General features: G+C 37.4%; 1 protein-coding gene across 8 annotated transcripts in view; it reads left to right on the top strand.

The window, feature by feature from the left end:
• DPH6 (diphthamine biosynthesis 6) overlaps window positions 1–16,363 on the top strand; it is a 443,212-nt gene that overhangs the window by 108,722 nt on the left and 318,127 nt on the right. For all 8 annotated transcript variants that reach the window (XM_079914295.1, XM_079914294.1, XM_079914299.1 and 5 more), the window contains one exon: window positions 1,788–1,906. In XM_079914295.1, coding sequence (XP_079770421.1) covers window positions 1,788–1,906 — 119 coding nt within the window. The remainder of the gene's footprint in view (window positions 1–1,787; window positions 1,907–16,363) is intronic.

Genomic DNA, 16,363 nt, shown 5'->3' with positions numbered 1-16,363 from the left:
AAGACCATATATGAGTAAATGACTAAACGTGTGGTACATTTAATAGGTAGTGGGATTATCTGAGAAAGAGTTCAGTGTGTGCTGGAGTAGTCAGCCAGGAAACCTTACTGACACTAGGGATGATGGGGTTTAGAGATATGTTTTTTTAATTTGAAATCTGATCTCAGCCACTTACTCTGTGACTTGAGCAAGGCACTTGGCTCTGACTACCATTTACTGAAGACCTATTTTATCCAGGTATTGTACTACATTTTTTATCTACATTACTTTTAATCGATTAATCAATTTATCTGCATTAATTTTAATCAATGGGTCCTCCCTGAGAAAGTGACATTTAAGCAAAGGCATAAAGCAAGTGAGGAAGGTAGGGAACATGGCAAGTGTGTTAGGCAAGCGTGAGCAGGCCAGGGGTGGCAGGTTGGAGTGAGAGGAGAGAAGTGGGAGATGAGGTATGAGAGCCAACCAGGGTGAGATCCATGTAGGTCTAATTTACTAGGAGTAATGGGGAGAGTTCTGAGCAGAGAAATCCCATGATCCGTTTATGTTTTAAAAGGGTCACACTGGCTACTATATTGAAAACTGATTTTAAAAGGGCAAGAATGGAAATGGGAAGAAGTTAGGAGAGATACTGGTGGCTCAGACGAGGATGTTAGCAGTGGTATTGGTGAGGAGTGGTCATATTCTGCATTGTGGTAGATTGGATGTGGAATGTGAAGAAAAGAGGAATAATGAATGACTTCACTTTCTAATATTTTAATCTTCTCAAGAACTTTGGAAGGAAATATTTTTGTCCGTATGTATGAACTGGGAAACTAAAAGCCTGGAGCTTAGCTCTGACTTGTCAAAGTCATGCAGCTAGTGAGTGTAGAAGGAGGTTTCAAACTCAGATTTGTCTGGAATCCAAAATCTGCATTCTTTCTACAGCAACATAATGTAAAATATGTAGTACAATACCTGCAGCATAGTAGGTATTCAATGAATGTACTTTTTGTTCTTACTATTTTCTTTTCACTCAGTCGAATTCTTTTTTTTTTTTGCTGTCATTATGATTATGCTTTTTCTTAATTCTTTTTGTTTGTATTAACATATCTTTATTTTACCTTCTCTTTTTTTATTGAAGTATAGTTGATTTACAATAGTATGTTAGTTTCAGGTGTACAGCAAAGTGATTCAGGTATATATTTTTTTCAGATCCTTTTCCATTATAGGTTATTACAAGATATTGAATATAGTTCCCTGTACTATACAGTAAACCCTTGTTTATCTATTTTATGTATAGTAATTTTTATCTGTTAACTCCCATACTTCTAATTTATCCCTCCCCCTCTCAGAGTCAAATTCTTAAAAAAAATTTCAGAGTTATTAGATAAGAATAATTCATATAACCATAGGTATTATAAATGTAATCAATATATAATTATTTTATTAGGATAAATGTATTTTCCTGTGCTTCACAATTTTGATACCCAAGAAAGTTCTAAAACAAGAATAAACATCCATTAGCATTTGGAAGCTTTTTTGCATAGATTTCTAAACTTAGAGTCTTACTAAAATTAATATTTCTTCTCTGCCTGGAGATTTCATTTTTATCTGTTTATGCATAGCCCATGGAAATTAAATATATTTATGTTGTATATATAAACTTCATTATGCAAAACGTGTTTTTAAAAGTATTTTATATGCTAAAATCCTTGAGAGAAACAGTATGTTTAAAATCAAAGTAATTGCTATGGATCCAAGTATAGAACATTAAGATATCATCTGATTTTTTAAAAATTATGTTATAGGTGTAAAAGGCTTAATCTCCAGCCTTTAGCTTACCTTTGGCAAAGAAACCAGGAAGATTTGCTCCGAGAGATGATATCATCTAACGTTCAAGCAATCATCATCAAAGTAGCAGCTCTAGGTATGTAACCAGAATTCCAAGGGAGCTGTCTGTTACCACACAGATAATCTGAGTTCACTAATAAGCAATTACAAGTAAAAAGGAAGAATGACTTAGAATATAAAAATGTGGAGTCACAAGCTGAAGAAATTGAGTAAGGGGAAGTTTTAAAATGGGCTTTTGATTATTAACCAAAGTGATTAATAGTGAGACTCCTTTCTTTTTTTAGTATATATAACTACCTCTAAAACTGGTATTATATTGTGGTCCTTCAATTTAAGTTCTTTTTATAAGATATGGAATTCATATTCATAGGAAACAGAAAATGTAGTTTGATTTTTTTTTGAAGCTTTTTAAAATCTGTATTTGGTACAACACATGATATTTTCCTTGTATTTTTTTTTTAACGTACTTTGAATAATGCTGAAATAGAAGGATTGTCTTTGTTTGTGGTATCAGAAATAAGCCGCGTAGTGGGTTTTTGTTGAGGATGATGAGAAATTCACGTTTGAGAAAATGTCGTTTGATCAGTTAGCATAGACACAACAGGCAAGGTGGTAATCTGATTCAAAAATGGATATTACATACGAACACATTTAATTTGTTGCTTTGAATTTTTATAATTACATTCATTTTCAAGAAACGGTGGGATTTGAGCCCAATTCATTTATTTCATGAACCTATTACAGTAAATGCCCTGGAGCCTCAGGGTTCTCAAAGCCTAAAACATGTACCTCATTTGAGAGTGTTCACCTTGCTGATCTCTAAAATAACAAGGTCCAAAGCTGTGGAAGGTTTCACAGATAATTTCACATTTTAAACAGCATTAAAAGGAAGATTCCATAATATTTCTTCCTGGTAAACACAAAGCTACTCTCTTCTTGTGGAAGTTGAGGTGTTATCTTTAGTGGAAAGCCTTATTTAGAGAGCATGCAGTTGATCTCCTTAGCTGTTAAAAAGAAAAACATTGAGGTGGTGTTGTGTTCTCATTTCTGAGAAAATGTTCCTCAATAACTCTTATGATTGAAGTTCTCACTACGGATATATTTGTCATATGAGTTTCTATATGAATGTATACAGAATATGCTCTCTCACTTTCTTTGTCGCTCACTCTCTTTTGGATTTTCTCAGATTGCATAGTTCTGTAATGAAGTTCATGTGACACCTCACTGGACAGTACATATTCTGTCCCTTTTACTACTAGAAAATGGAATGTATTAGAACCCTGAGAGATCTTGCCCCATTAGAAAGACAGAGCAATAGAATATGACCTTACTGCCACCTTTATTATAGTACGTGGCTGATATTGCTTGTCTTTTCATTTGTGTGTGTGGATGTGTGTGCGTCTCTCTGTAAAGGTTGGAGATGGTGATTAACTGTATTAAACTTTTGGGTAAAATATAAAACTGAGATAATTTGTCCTTGACATCCCAATGACAAAAGTATAGATCCGATTTGAACATTTACAGCACACAGTTTCTATTGATTGCCTATCGGTGTGCAAAGATGAAAGTTATTCTCAAGAACACTATTAAAGAAAGATTTGTTGAGTGGCACATTCCTTCTAAAGACACAAACATAAATGATGCAATATAGGTTTCCAAGCTTACACACACACACTTTAAAATTTTCAGAAAAAGTTTTAAACAAAAAATGGGACAATAGGACCTTTCCATTCACAGAGCGGGTCAGCAAAGTTTTGTGGGCCGTGAGATTATGGAATGGTCTTATAAAAGGGTTGATTCTATATGGACGTATAAAAAACAAATTTCGAATAATTGTGTTAGACAACCTTGGTGTCTTGCAGGCGTGAGTGAACTCGTGAAATTTTCACATTAATGGCTTAGTGCTTAAAGAGGTTTCTGGTTTTTAGACTTATTTAAAGAAGTGTTTCCACATTGGATTTAAGAACAATCCTGCCTTTTAGAAATATTTATTTTTAATTGTATGAGTATTACATGAAAACATTCTTGCCATGTAATGTTAAATTTTCATGGTTACAGAAAAGATTTGATGTGTTTTCTATCTGCTCCTCTGCTGCCAATGATTCCCTTTCCCAGAGATACCCACCAGAGTGATGCTGATCATCTTTTTAATCACTTTTTTGGTATGTGTATATGTAATATTTAAAAAGCCATAAAACAATCACAGTACTTCTACATAGAAATGTTATATGAAGAGTATCTTACTCTCTATATTGATGGGCAACTTGCCTATTTTTCACTCAACAATATGTTTTGGAGTTTTTTTTTTCCATGTCAATGTAGATTTACTTCATGTTTTGTTTTGTTTTTAATTAACCTTTTATTGAAGTATAACATAAATACAAAAAATTGCACAAATTCTTGTGTCCAACTTGGTGAATTTTCAAAAAGTGAACGTATCTATATAATCAACACCCAAATCTAGATATAGAATATTGCTAATATCTCCCTAGTCAATACTTGCCTTGCCCTCCCAGAGGTAATAGCTCTTCTGATACTTAATACCGTAGATTCGTTTTTCCTGTTCTTGAATTTTATATGGCCTAATCATAGAGTATAGGCTCCATTGTGTCGGGCTTCTTTGGCTCAACATTATGCTTATGAGATTCATCCACATTATTGAATGATGTAATAGTTTGCTCATTTCTCCTTATAGTGTAGTGTTCCATTGTAGGAGTAAACCACAGTTGAATTGTCCATTCTATCTTCCATAGCCTGTGGGTAGTTTCTAGTTTGGTACCATTATAAATAGTACTGCTATGAACATATAGTGTCATTTTGTACATTTTCTGCCCCAGACCTAGAACATCCATTTCTTTAAGAAGGCCTTGGGTTTTTTTTTAATGGGAAATGATATATATGTATGTGTATATGTATAACCTCAGGAGTTCATGATATTTTGAAATCAAATTTAGGGCTATATAAGGACTGGAATTATTCTGTCTTCCATCTGTGCTTTCTTCCACAGTGAAAAATGTTCTTGATTCTCAAGGACATAGGAGATGTTATTGATTAGAAGATTCCACAATTACTGGGAACAAAAGATCAAGTAGTAGATCTGTAACCCATTCTTTCCAGTAACTGGGGTAAGTCCCCTGGAAAAAAAGGAAGAACTCATATAAATCTCCTTATAAACATTAATTACAGATGTCATGACAAAAATAAACAAAACAAAATCACTAATGATATATACTAGTGGGGAGGAGTCCTTATCTTTAAACTGCCTTTAACAGGACGTATCTGGTTGCTGTGGTTGGTTTTGGTAAACAAACCTGGAATCTTTGGGTTTGGGGGCATGGCTTCCTGGAACATGTCATGTAAGGTATGTAACTACCTGAATAGGAAATCAATCAAGATGTTTTATGCCTGAGGTATCTATTTTCTGTGTAAGTGATGTAAGCTACATGCATTGCTTAGAGACCTTACCTGTTGACCTGGTTCACGTCAGGTTCAGTGTGACCAGAAAACACCTGGAGGGCTTCACTCATAGTTCTGGCCCTCTCCCTGCTTCACCTGGCCCTTTGATTGCTTGTATCCTTGGAATTATTAGTAAAGCTTGACCTTACTAGGTAAGGTCTCTGGTTTGTATGAGTCTGATTTCACAGAACAGTCTTTTGTTATTGCAAATTGGCCTAGTCAGTGGGATTTTGTTTTTCAGACCCACAGATATATAAGACACCTTTTGGCAAGAAAAAAAAGGGTAGAAAATGGTGATGAGGACTTAACTATTGTTAGCAGCCCCGGTAAAAGCAGGACAATTTAAAAACAAACAAAAAAAAAGAGATAGTAGTTGGAGAAAAAGCTTGAGACTATCTTTACCCATCACTGGAAAACCTTCTGCTTCCATATATATTTGCTAACAAAGTAACTCAGTTGATCAGTAGAAATACCGTACAGGTAGTTGGAGACCAAGGTCAGGTGACTACTCAATGCTAAGAGTATTCTGTTTAAGAGTTAGTGCTCTTTATAGAAAATAGCAGCAGAAGCCTGGGGAATGATTATTGACATGGATTTTTGGAATTAACAATCAGGAAGCCATATCACTATTCTAGACATTGTTGAATGGAAAGGAGTATCTAGGTTGAGCAGATGGATGATATGACAGTCCATTCTGTATACTTCTGAACGGTATGACAACTAACTTGCTATAGTGCATTATGGTTAGGATTTGGCAATCTTACCCTGAGAAGAGTAGGTGCCTCACCCTTTCCTTGAACTACAAATGGAATACTCCTTCCAAAGCAATAATAGAAATGGTATGAGTTACAATTAACCCTAGACTGGCTTTATTAAGACCAGAGGGAGACACATAATTTGATGCCATTGGCACAAATGATGAAGTCATGCGAGTAGGTCATCATGAAAACATTGCTCTTGGGAAGCCAAGAGACTATTCAGGGCAGTAACTGATCTGCTGGCTTAGTTACCATGCATAGGGCTGCATTGTGAAAAAACTGCCAAGCTATCCAAAAGAAAGGAGGCAAAAAGGAGAGAAGTGAATGGGCTTCCCTGGTGGCACAGTGGTTGAGAGTCCGCCTGCTGATTCAGGGGACACGGGTTCGTGCCCCAGTCCAGAAGGATCCCACATGCCGCAGAGTGGCTAGGCCCGTGAGCCATGGCTGCTGAGCCTGCGCATCCGGAGCCTGTGCTCCACAACAGGAGAGGCCACAACAGTGAGAGGCCCACGTACCACAAAAAAAAAAAAAAAAAAGAAAAAAAGGAGAGAAATGAAAAGATAGGAGAACAGTAACTGGCTCAACCAGTTACTGTTTCAGATGACTTATGAAAAATGGGTTGACAAAGTAGGAAATTGATGAAGTTTTTACTAAGGATCTAATAAAGCACTATTAGTTTTAGGAAATGGGAAAGGCATTCTGGCACCACCTTTTTTTTTTTTTTTGATGTTGGGGGTAGGAGTTTATTAATTAATTAATTTATTTTGGCTGTGTTGGGTCTTCGTTTCTGTGCGCGGGCTTTCTCTAGTTGTGGCGAGCGGGGGCCACTCTTCATCGCGGTGTGCGGGCCTTTCACTGTCACGGCCTCTCCCGTTGCGGAGCACAGGCTCCGGATGCGCAGGCTCAGCGGCCATGGCTCACGGGCCTAGTTGCTCCGCGGCATGTGGGATCTTCCCAGACCAGTGCTCGAACCCATGTCCCCTGCATTAGCAGGCAGATTCTCAACCACTGCGCCACCAGGGAAGCCCCTGGCACCACCTTTTAAAATGCTTCAGCAAATTCATTCTATCTGTTCTGGAGAAATTTAGCCCAATTATGAGGATCATGATTTACAATGGAAAATAAAAAGGGGACTGAATTTATTCTCTCAGAAAGCCGTAGAATCTGAAAAACACTGAGAAGTCAGATCTGTTTGCCCAGTCCCTAGTAGGGAATCTTAGGCTACATACACTGTTGGGGTGGAATGCAAAACTTTTTAGATACTGGGCTCAGTATCCTATGTAGCCCCTGTGAAAGATAGGAATTGTGCACTGAAAGGCTGAGGGTGAAATTTGTGGTATATAGGAATGCTGTAGTGGAGAAAACCAAAGTAGGGCTAAGGTTAAAAATTGGAAATTATAAAAATTGGAAAATATAACTCTTGAGCTTCTCCTGTGGTCATTTCATCTTTACCTGAATGCATAATTGGTATGGATATTATGTGTATATGTTGCCCTTACCGTTTTAACAGGGATGTGTACTAAGTCTGTCGCTTCATTTTGTTTTAACTGGCTATGCTAAATGGAAACCTTTGGAATTGCCCAGGCCCTTCTTAGTAGTAAACATTAAGCAATAAGGATTCCAGGAGGTCAGTAGGAGATCACTGCTCGTTTTTAATCATCTAGTCTGGCTAGTTCCTGGAGGTTAACAATATGCAATCAAGGATTATACAAGGTAGTGCTTCTTATTGCTATAGCTGTACCTGATATAAAAAGACTATAAACAGGAAGTGCAAAAGGACCAGGGGGACTAGTATGCCATTATAGCCCTGACCAACACCTACATTACAACACCAGTTTCAGAGTCCATCCATGTACAATATGTTCCATTCTCATGGACTGGAACTCAATATACATTTACTGTGCTGCCACTGTAATGTTTAAATTCATCATCACAATCCAGTGAGGTAAGACCTGGACTTGAAAAACATTAATACCAACCAAGTTAGTGCATTGCATTGATAAAATCGTGAGAATTGCCTCTTCAGAGGAAGAAACTCAGGAGGAGTTAAGAACTATATTATATATATGAAAAATAGACGCGGGCTGACAAATCCAGCTGAAATTCAAGGGCTAGCTCAGTCTTTGAGTTTCCTGAGAATTATATGGGCTGGAGCAACCGTGGTACGTTCCTCAAAATTTGAGAATTAAGTTGATATCTCCCACAGGATTCAGTAATAAACAAGAATCTAAGACTAGAAGGGCTTTGTGGATTTAGGCAAAAACATATTCATCATTTAGGAATGCTGTTCATCACTATTCACAGAACCACCATAAAGAAATCTGAATTTGAGTGGAGACCTGAGCTAAAACAAGCAAATTGTAATCCCTAAGAGAAAGAAAATGAGTGAGGTGAGTGCTACAATTGTCTTAGCTAACTGCCTGGAGGTAATTTCTACACTGCAGCATAAGGGAAAAGAACCCAAAGAGAGCTCAGGCAGTTTTCACTGAACTGAGGAGACAGAGATCACAATTCAGAGAGACCAAGTGCTGAGATTTTGTGGGACAGAATACCAGACAGAGGGATCTTCATGGAGAGAAACCTCTGTAGACCTATAGAAAGCTTCTCTCAGTCTTTGGCAGAGTATAGATCTGCATATGTGTGAAAGGGAGCTACCTCCAGCTGAAGAAAGAATCATCAAAAAACAGTAGGCTGGGGCTTCCCTGGTGGCACAGTGGTTGAGAGTCCGCCTGCTGATGCAGGGGACACGGGTTCGTGCCCCGGTCTGAGAAGATCCCACATGCCGCAGAGCGGCTGGGCCTGTGAGCCATGGCCGCTGAGCCTGCGCGTCCGGAGGCTGTGCTCCGCAACGGGAGAAGCCACGACAGTGAGAGGCCCGCATACCGCAAAGCAAAACAAAAAAAACCCAAAAAAACAGTAGGCTGAACAATTTCTAGAGTTCACATAAAACTGGAAACATCCATGTTTCCACCAGTGGAAAGACCTCATCATACATCAGATATCAGGTAGAGTCCTCAAACAGGTATCACCTTAGTAGTCATGAGCCTTAGACTAAAGGCTGCTATGAACCTGATGTAGCAAAATTTAAAAGCAAGCCTCAAAAGGATCAAACTGATTTCAAATAACTTAACTTATGCCAGAACAAAATCTAAAACTATTTAAAGGAAAATAATAAAATCCAACACACAGTATAAAATTCATAATGCCTTGTGTCTTAGTTACCAGGCATGGAAAGAAGGAAGAACATGTGATTAATACTGAGAAAATCAATCAAAATACTCCCAGGTTTGGAACTGGCAGGCAGGGAAGTTATAACAGCTCCTATAAATATGATCATAATGCTCGAAAAACTAGAGGAAAACATGATTATGATAAGAAATAAAAAATATAAAAAGGCCCAAATACTACTTCAAAAATACCTTATCTGAAATGAACAATACACAGCAATTAGACATTGCAGAAAAGATGAGTGAATCTGAAGACAAATAGTATCTGTCAAAAATGAATCATAGAGGAAAAAAAGGACTGAAAATAATTAACACAGTATCAGTGAGCTGTGGTACCATAACAAGCAGACTAACTTAGGTGTAGTGTCCTAGGAAATAGGATGGGGAGAATATTTGAAGAAATAATGGGCAAAAGATTTTTCCAGTTTGATGAAAACTCTACATCTATAGATCCAAAATTTCAATGAACCCAAGCAGAAGAAACATGAGGAGAATCACAAGGCACATTATCATCAAATTGCTGAAAACCAGTGGTCAAGAGAAAATCTTAAAAGCAGTCAGTGTGAAAAAATTAATTCTATACAGAAAGCAAAGATAAAAAAAATCAACAGGCTTTGTCTCAAAATCAACAGGCTGTCCAAAATGGAATACAATGAATTTATATCTTAAGGTACTGAAAATCAATAAAAGTCACCAAGAATTTTATACCCAGTAAAAATAAATTTCAAAACGAAGACCATATAAAGACATCCTCAGATGTACAAAAATTGGGGGATTGCGCTTCCCTGGTGGCGCAGTGGTTGAGAGTCCGCCTGCTGTTGCAGGGGACACGGGTTCGTGCCCCGGTCCGGGAAGATCCCACATGCTGCGGAGCGGCTGGGCCCGTGAGCCATGGCCGCTGAGCCTGCACGTCCGGAGCCTGTGCTCCGCAACGGGAGAGGCCACAACAGTGAGAGGCCCGTGTACCACAAAAAAAAAAAAAAATTGGGGGATTCATCACCTTTAGATCTGCATTTCAAGTAATATTAAGGGAAGGTTTTTGGACAGAAGGAAATAATAATTGATGAAATTTGAATCTTACAAGGTGATAAAGAGCAATGAAATAATGGAGTAGATAAATTTTAAATCTATTCTCCTAACTTTTAAGAAGATTAGCTAGATTATTTAAAGAAAAAATAATGGTAGTGAGTTGTGGGGTTTATATGGGAAGTAGATATATAATTATAGTAGCACAAATAGTATAAGGGGGAAAGGACAGTGAAATGAAGGTACAATGTGTAAGATTCTTAAATTATACATAATTATATAATACTATTTGATTGTGGACTGATAACTTACAGATATAAAATGTAAACCATAAAGAACCACTAAAAAATAAAATAGGTGTGTAGGAGAGTAAATTGAGTATTGTAAAATAATCCAAAAGCAGTCAAGAAAGGGAAAAAACAAACAAACAGAACAGATGAGAAAAATAGAAAACAAAAGGTAAGATGGTAGATTTAAACTTAATCATTTCAATAATTACATTAAATGTAAATTATTCAGACACCTCCAATTAAAAGGGAGGGATTTGCAGATTCAATTAAAAAATGAAAAAGAAGGCTCAACTATATGCTTTCTATAAGAAACTTGCCTTAATTGTAAAGACATAAATAGGCTAAAAGTGAATTGATGGAAAAAGATACTCCATGGTAACACTAATTCAAAGAAAGCTGAGGTGGTTATATTAATGTCAGACAAAGTAGTCTTTAGAACAAGGAGTATTATTAGGGATAAAGAGGGACATTTCATAGTGATAAAGGGGTCAATTTATCAAGAGAGCATAGCAGTCTAAAAGATCTGTGCACCCATAACAGTGCCTTAAGATACACAACACGAAACTGATATAGGGAGAATTGGACAAATCCACGGTTATACACAGAGCTTTCAACATTTTTTTTTCAGTAATAGCTAAACCAGGTACAGTAGACAGAAAATTATTAGGATATAGAAAGTTTGAACAGCACTACCAACCAACTCACCCTACTTGCCCCTCATAAAACACTTCATGCATTAGCAGCAAAATACACATTTAAGCACACGTGGACCATTCATCAAGATAAACCATATTGTGAATCATAAAAGAAGTCTCAGTATATGTCATCATACTGAAATCAGACAAAGTATGTTCTCTGAATATACAAAAATTAACAGATATATCTGGAAAATCCCCCACACTTTGAAATTAACCAGTATACTTCTAAATAACCCACTAGTCAAAGAAGAAAGTATTTGAATTGAATGAAAATAAAACTGCAACGCATCACAATAGTGGGATACAAGTAAAGCTTCGTATTATAATTATTCCATTTATATGACATTTTGAAAATAGAAACTTATACAGACACATGGTAAATAACTGGTTGCCAGATGCTGGGAGTTGGGGGAAAGACTAACTTGTAAAGCAGGAAAAGAACAGCCTACAACTTCTCTCATGAACTTTTTAGAGGGGTGGAAATATTCCATATCATTATGATGGTGGCTACATGCCTATATATATTTCCTGAAACTTAAAATTGGTGAATTTTATTTTAAAGCAAATTTTAAAAATGAAAATAAACAGGGCAGTGAATAAAATTTCCCAAAGACAAGGACTGCCATATTAGCTGTCAAGTAGATTATATTGGACCTTTACCAGAAGCCCCAAGAGACTGCAAATGAGTGTTAACTAAGATGATGCCTATTCAACACTAAACCTTACTCAAGCAATATTGGGAAGTACAGTTAAAGTTTGGAGCAGCCAGTTCCCCATCTTTTGGTCCACTTCAATATATTCTGACCACTGTATACATTTCACTGCTATAAATAACACAGAAATGGACAAGAAATATCTCATGGACCTACTACATTTGTTAGCATCCTTAGAGCAGCGATGTAATTGAAAATTGGAATGGGGAATTGACACACTAGTTAATTAAAATGGCTGGTAAGGAAAAGAAAAGATTTATGGTTAGCTTAATTAGTTAAATTATTTTGTGCTAATATTGACTATGATAGGAAGTAATGCGAAGACTCTACTGGCAAAGGTTCTAGGATTGGGACGTAGGAATGAGGTGATGGGAGATGACGCCAAGTACAGAACTATATATTTTTCCTATTTCACAAATTTTTTCTTTTGTTTTGCCTGATCTATACTGGTCCCAGGCCTGGGTTTAAAGTTACATGTACCAAAATAAAGTGTTATAAATGCACAAAACACAATATTAATACTACTAAATTTGACAGTGCATATTCTTAAAGACTGTTAGGGGTATGTCATAGCTTCACCCGTAGAGATAAATTAAGGCCTATCTCTAAACACAGGGCCATGTGTCCTGTGATTCTTTATCTGTCAAATCCTGTAATATCAGCCTGTGAGTCAGTCCAAGGAGAAGTGCTAACAAGGCTGCTGTTTTTACTGCCCCTGTGGGTTTATAATACATCTACTGAGCCAGAAAGGCCAATCATAGGGGAAAGGGTATGGGTCAAAACAGGTAGTAAATGGAAATGGAGGGAATCAGAGGAGATGGAAAAGCACTTACAAGTAGATTACAGTTCTGTGGCAGAGTACAGTCATGTGACCTCCGTGCCAGAGCCTCTGAGCTAGAAAATAACACTCTTAGGCATCCCTCTCAGATCTGATGCTGACTACTTAACTTATGTTGAGAGAAAACTCTGGACCTCTTTTCTGTAGAGAAGGGAAGTTGCTGATATATGAGCTCTACGTGAAGATTTTACCTAGATAATTTGAAGCAACAAAATGACAGTGTTCCAATTGATGGTTCAGAGTAGGGGTAGTTTACTACAGTTACCATTCAGTTATTGGTTTATTGTCTGTAGCTACCATTCTGATCATTTTTCTGATGATTATTGCTAATGAATTATCTAGGTGGAGGATTCTGAACTGTAGAGCTTCTGCACTCTTTGTGGGCATAAAGCAAAACAATATGTTGCTAAGACATCTACCTAGATATAATGGAGAGCGGATTTTTACTGCCTGCCGTAGCTTGATCTAGTCCTTCAAATACAGAGTATGTGAATGTAATGGACTTCATTTAAGGAAATTGGAACACGACCCTTGAAGGAGATGGATTTGGTAGAGATATAATGAATTGATATTACTTATAACTCCTCTCTGGAGTTATGCAAAGTACATTTATGGAAAACCTGTGACACCCAGGCCGAGGTGTATTTGGTATAATACACCAATTGATAATCTTACGGGGCTTAACATTATTTTTGTGTACAAGCCATTTTCCTAAATTGTACAAATGCCACTAATGTACCATGGTCATAACACATGTTGTGGGTTGATTACTATTGCCTCTGCTGTGAAAGATGTTCTGTAGGGATTTTTGATCCTGGTCTTGCGGTACTACATCAGACCAAAATATGGAATGTTCCTGGAAGTTCTTCATGTTGAAAAGAACCTGCTAGTCCAAATATAGACACTAGAGGGAGCTCTTTTCCAGGAGACTGACTACATCTAGAAACGGCCCTGAAGGGAGAGCAAAGCTCTAAATGACTGGACTAATGGAATATTTACTTTCATGGAACATTGTGTCAGTCAACAGTATAGGAAGAGGGCCTGAATACTTACCCAGAAAAGACTATTGAATATTCTACTCAATATGGAAGTTGCTATTTTTTTTTAAATTTACTTAATTTTATTTTATTTTTGGCTGCGTTGGGTATTCGTTGCTGCGCGCAGGCTTTCTCTAGTTGCAGCGAGCGGGGGCTACTCTTTGTTGCGGTGTGTGGGCTTCTCATTGGGTGACTTCTCTTATTGCAGAGCACGGGCTCTAGGCGCGCGGGCTTCAGTAGTTGTGTAGTGTGGGCTCAGTAGTTGTGGCTCGCGGGCTCTAGAGCGCAGCCTCAGTAGTTGTGGCCCACGGGCTTGCTTCCTCCGTGGCATGTGGGATCTTCCTGGACCAGGGCTCAAACCCGTGTCCCCTACATTGGCAGGCGGATTCTTAGCCACGGCGCCACCAGGGAAGCCCCGGAAGTTGCTAATTTTAAAGATCAAAGGAGTATCAGAAGCCAAGCTAAGGATGCCAGTATACAGGAATACTACCATTAGCCTAGATTGTGGTAGGACATTACTAGACAGTGTGACCCCTATATTTGTTTTCTAATGGCCCAGGTACCACAGATAGATATAAAGGGGATTATCTTTCCATGGTGCATTGATTGAGATTGGCCAGATAAAGGAGTAACACTGTGTTGACCTGAAGAGAGCATTTTGAACAATGATATCTGGAAGCCAATGACTGTTAAAACCTACACTGTGATATCTGGGATATAGTTAAATTCTCAAACCAGATGGAATCCACAACTTAATTGAACAGTAATCTCTGATCACTACGCTGGTCACTGAATGTGAATGTGCATGAGAAAAAGTTGGTTTTGTTGGGCAAGAAATGGAGAATGGTGCTATAATTCTAATTGACCCTTTACGCCAACCTGGGCCAGAGCATAACCAGTGTGACAGTGAAGGACTTGGAAAGATGTTCTGATAGTCCTGGACCTCTCCCTGATTTGCTGTGTTGTTTATTTCTGTTCTTTAGGTTATCAGTAAAGATTGATGCTGAATAAGGTCTTGGATTTGTTTGAGTCTGACTTGACAGTCCAGTCTTTTGGTCTAACTCAATTTCTCATTTATTTTGTACCACATTGTATATGTAGGGTTGTAGAGAAAATAGGCTTATGTTTCTACATAATTAGGGCTTTCTGAGCAAATTTTGCAGAAACTTGGGACCTCGGCTAAAAGACAAGCATTAGAATTTAATGTATGTTGGAGCAGACAGAGCGGACTGCAGAGAGATTTACTTCTCTGGAGGTCCGTGTTTACATTTCAGGGGTGGGGGTTGAGACCAGGACCTTAAGAGACATCTCCTGGGTTGTAAAGCTGCAGACACTAGTTTATTCCTCCCCAGAGAGATTTTTTTTATGTTCCAAAATGAAGACACAAGTCTTTCCCTTTACTTTTCCAAAGAAGCTCTCAGAAGGAGAAGGAAAACAATTGTCTCTTTTTTCCTAAGTAAATATACAGATTTATACCTTACCTACAGAAGATGGAATTACTTGAAAAATTCCATCTCATTCTCATCACCTTGCTCCTGGGATAAGACCTGGGACCCAGAAGAGCCAGAATGGTATTACCTACTTACCATATGTAAGTAGTAATAATAATCTGTTCTGCTCCAAGAGACTCATGTTGGCACTCGGCATTAGTAATAAATATAGGTATTAAAATTTTAACAATGTATGGTACAGTCTCAGAATAACCATGCTAATACCACCACCATTAATGTGATTGTTGAGAACAGTTAAAAATAATTTTTTACACATCGTTTCCTGCATTTCACTTCCCATTTCTTATGAGTTCTACATCTGTTTTGTCTGAGCATATAACTATTATATACTGTACACTGTTTTTTAACAGTTTTATGGAGATACAAGTAACATGCCATACAATTCACCCATTTAACATATACAATTCAATGTTTATTAGTATATTCACAGAGTTGTGCAGCAATCATCATAATCAAATTTTAGAACATTTTTGTACCCGATCCTCCATAAGAAACCCGTACCCATTAGCAGTCAGTCATTCCCCATTTCCTCCCAGCCTTCTCCTACTCCAAGTCCTAAGCCCCACAGAGCTTCTTTGCATCTTTATGTCTTTATATATTTGCTGTTCTGGATATTTCCTGTGAATGGAATACTATAATACGTGGTCATTCATGACTGGCTTCTTTCATTTGGAATAGTGTTTTCAAGGTTTATCTATATTATAGCCTGGATCAGTATTTATTTATATATATTGCTGTGTAACATTGAATAGTGAATTGTCCCTTTTTTTAATTGCTTAATTCAGTTTGCTCATACTCTGTTTAGGAATTTTGCATGTATGTTCATAAGAAGGATTGACCCATAATTTTCTTTCCTAGTAATGACAGATGTGGGTGATAAGGTTACCCTGGCCTCATAAAGCTTAGAAGTGTTTCCTCTTTTTCTATCTTCTGAACGATTTTCTGTAAGATTGGTATTAATTCTTTCTTCAGCGTTTTG

The sequence above is a fragment of the Stenella coeruleoalba genome (assembly GCF_951394435.1).
Source record: "Stenella coeruleoalba genome assembly, chromosome: 2".
Taxonomy (NCBI): domain Eukaryota; kingdom Metazoa; phylum Chordata; class Mammalia; order Artiodactyla; family Delphinidae; genus Stenella; species Stenella coeruleoalba.
Note: the sequence above shows the minus strand (reverse complement) of the source record. Positions and strands in the feature narration are given on the sequence as shown.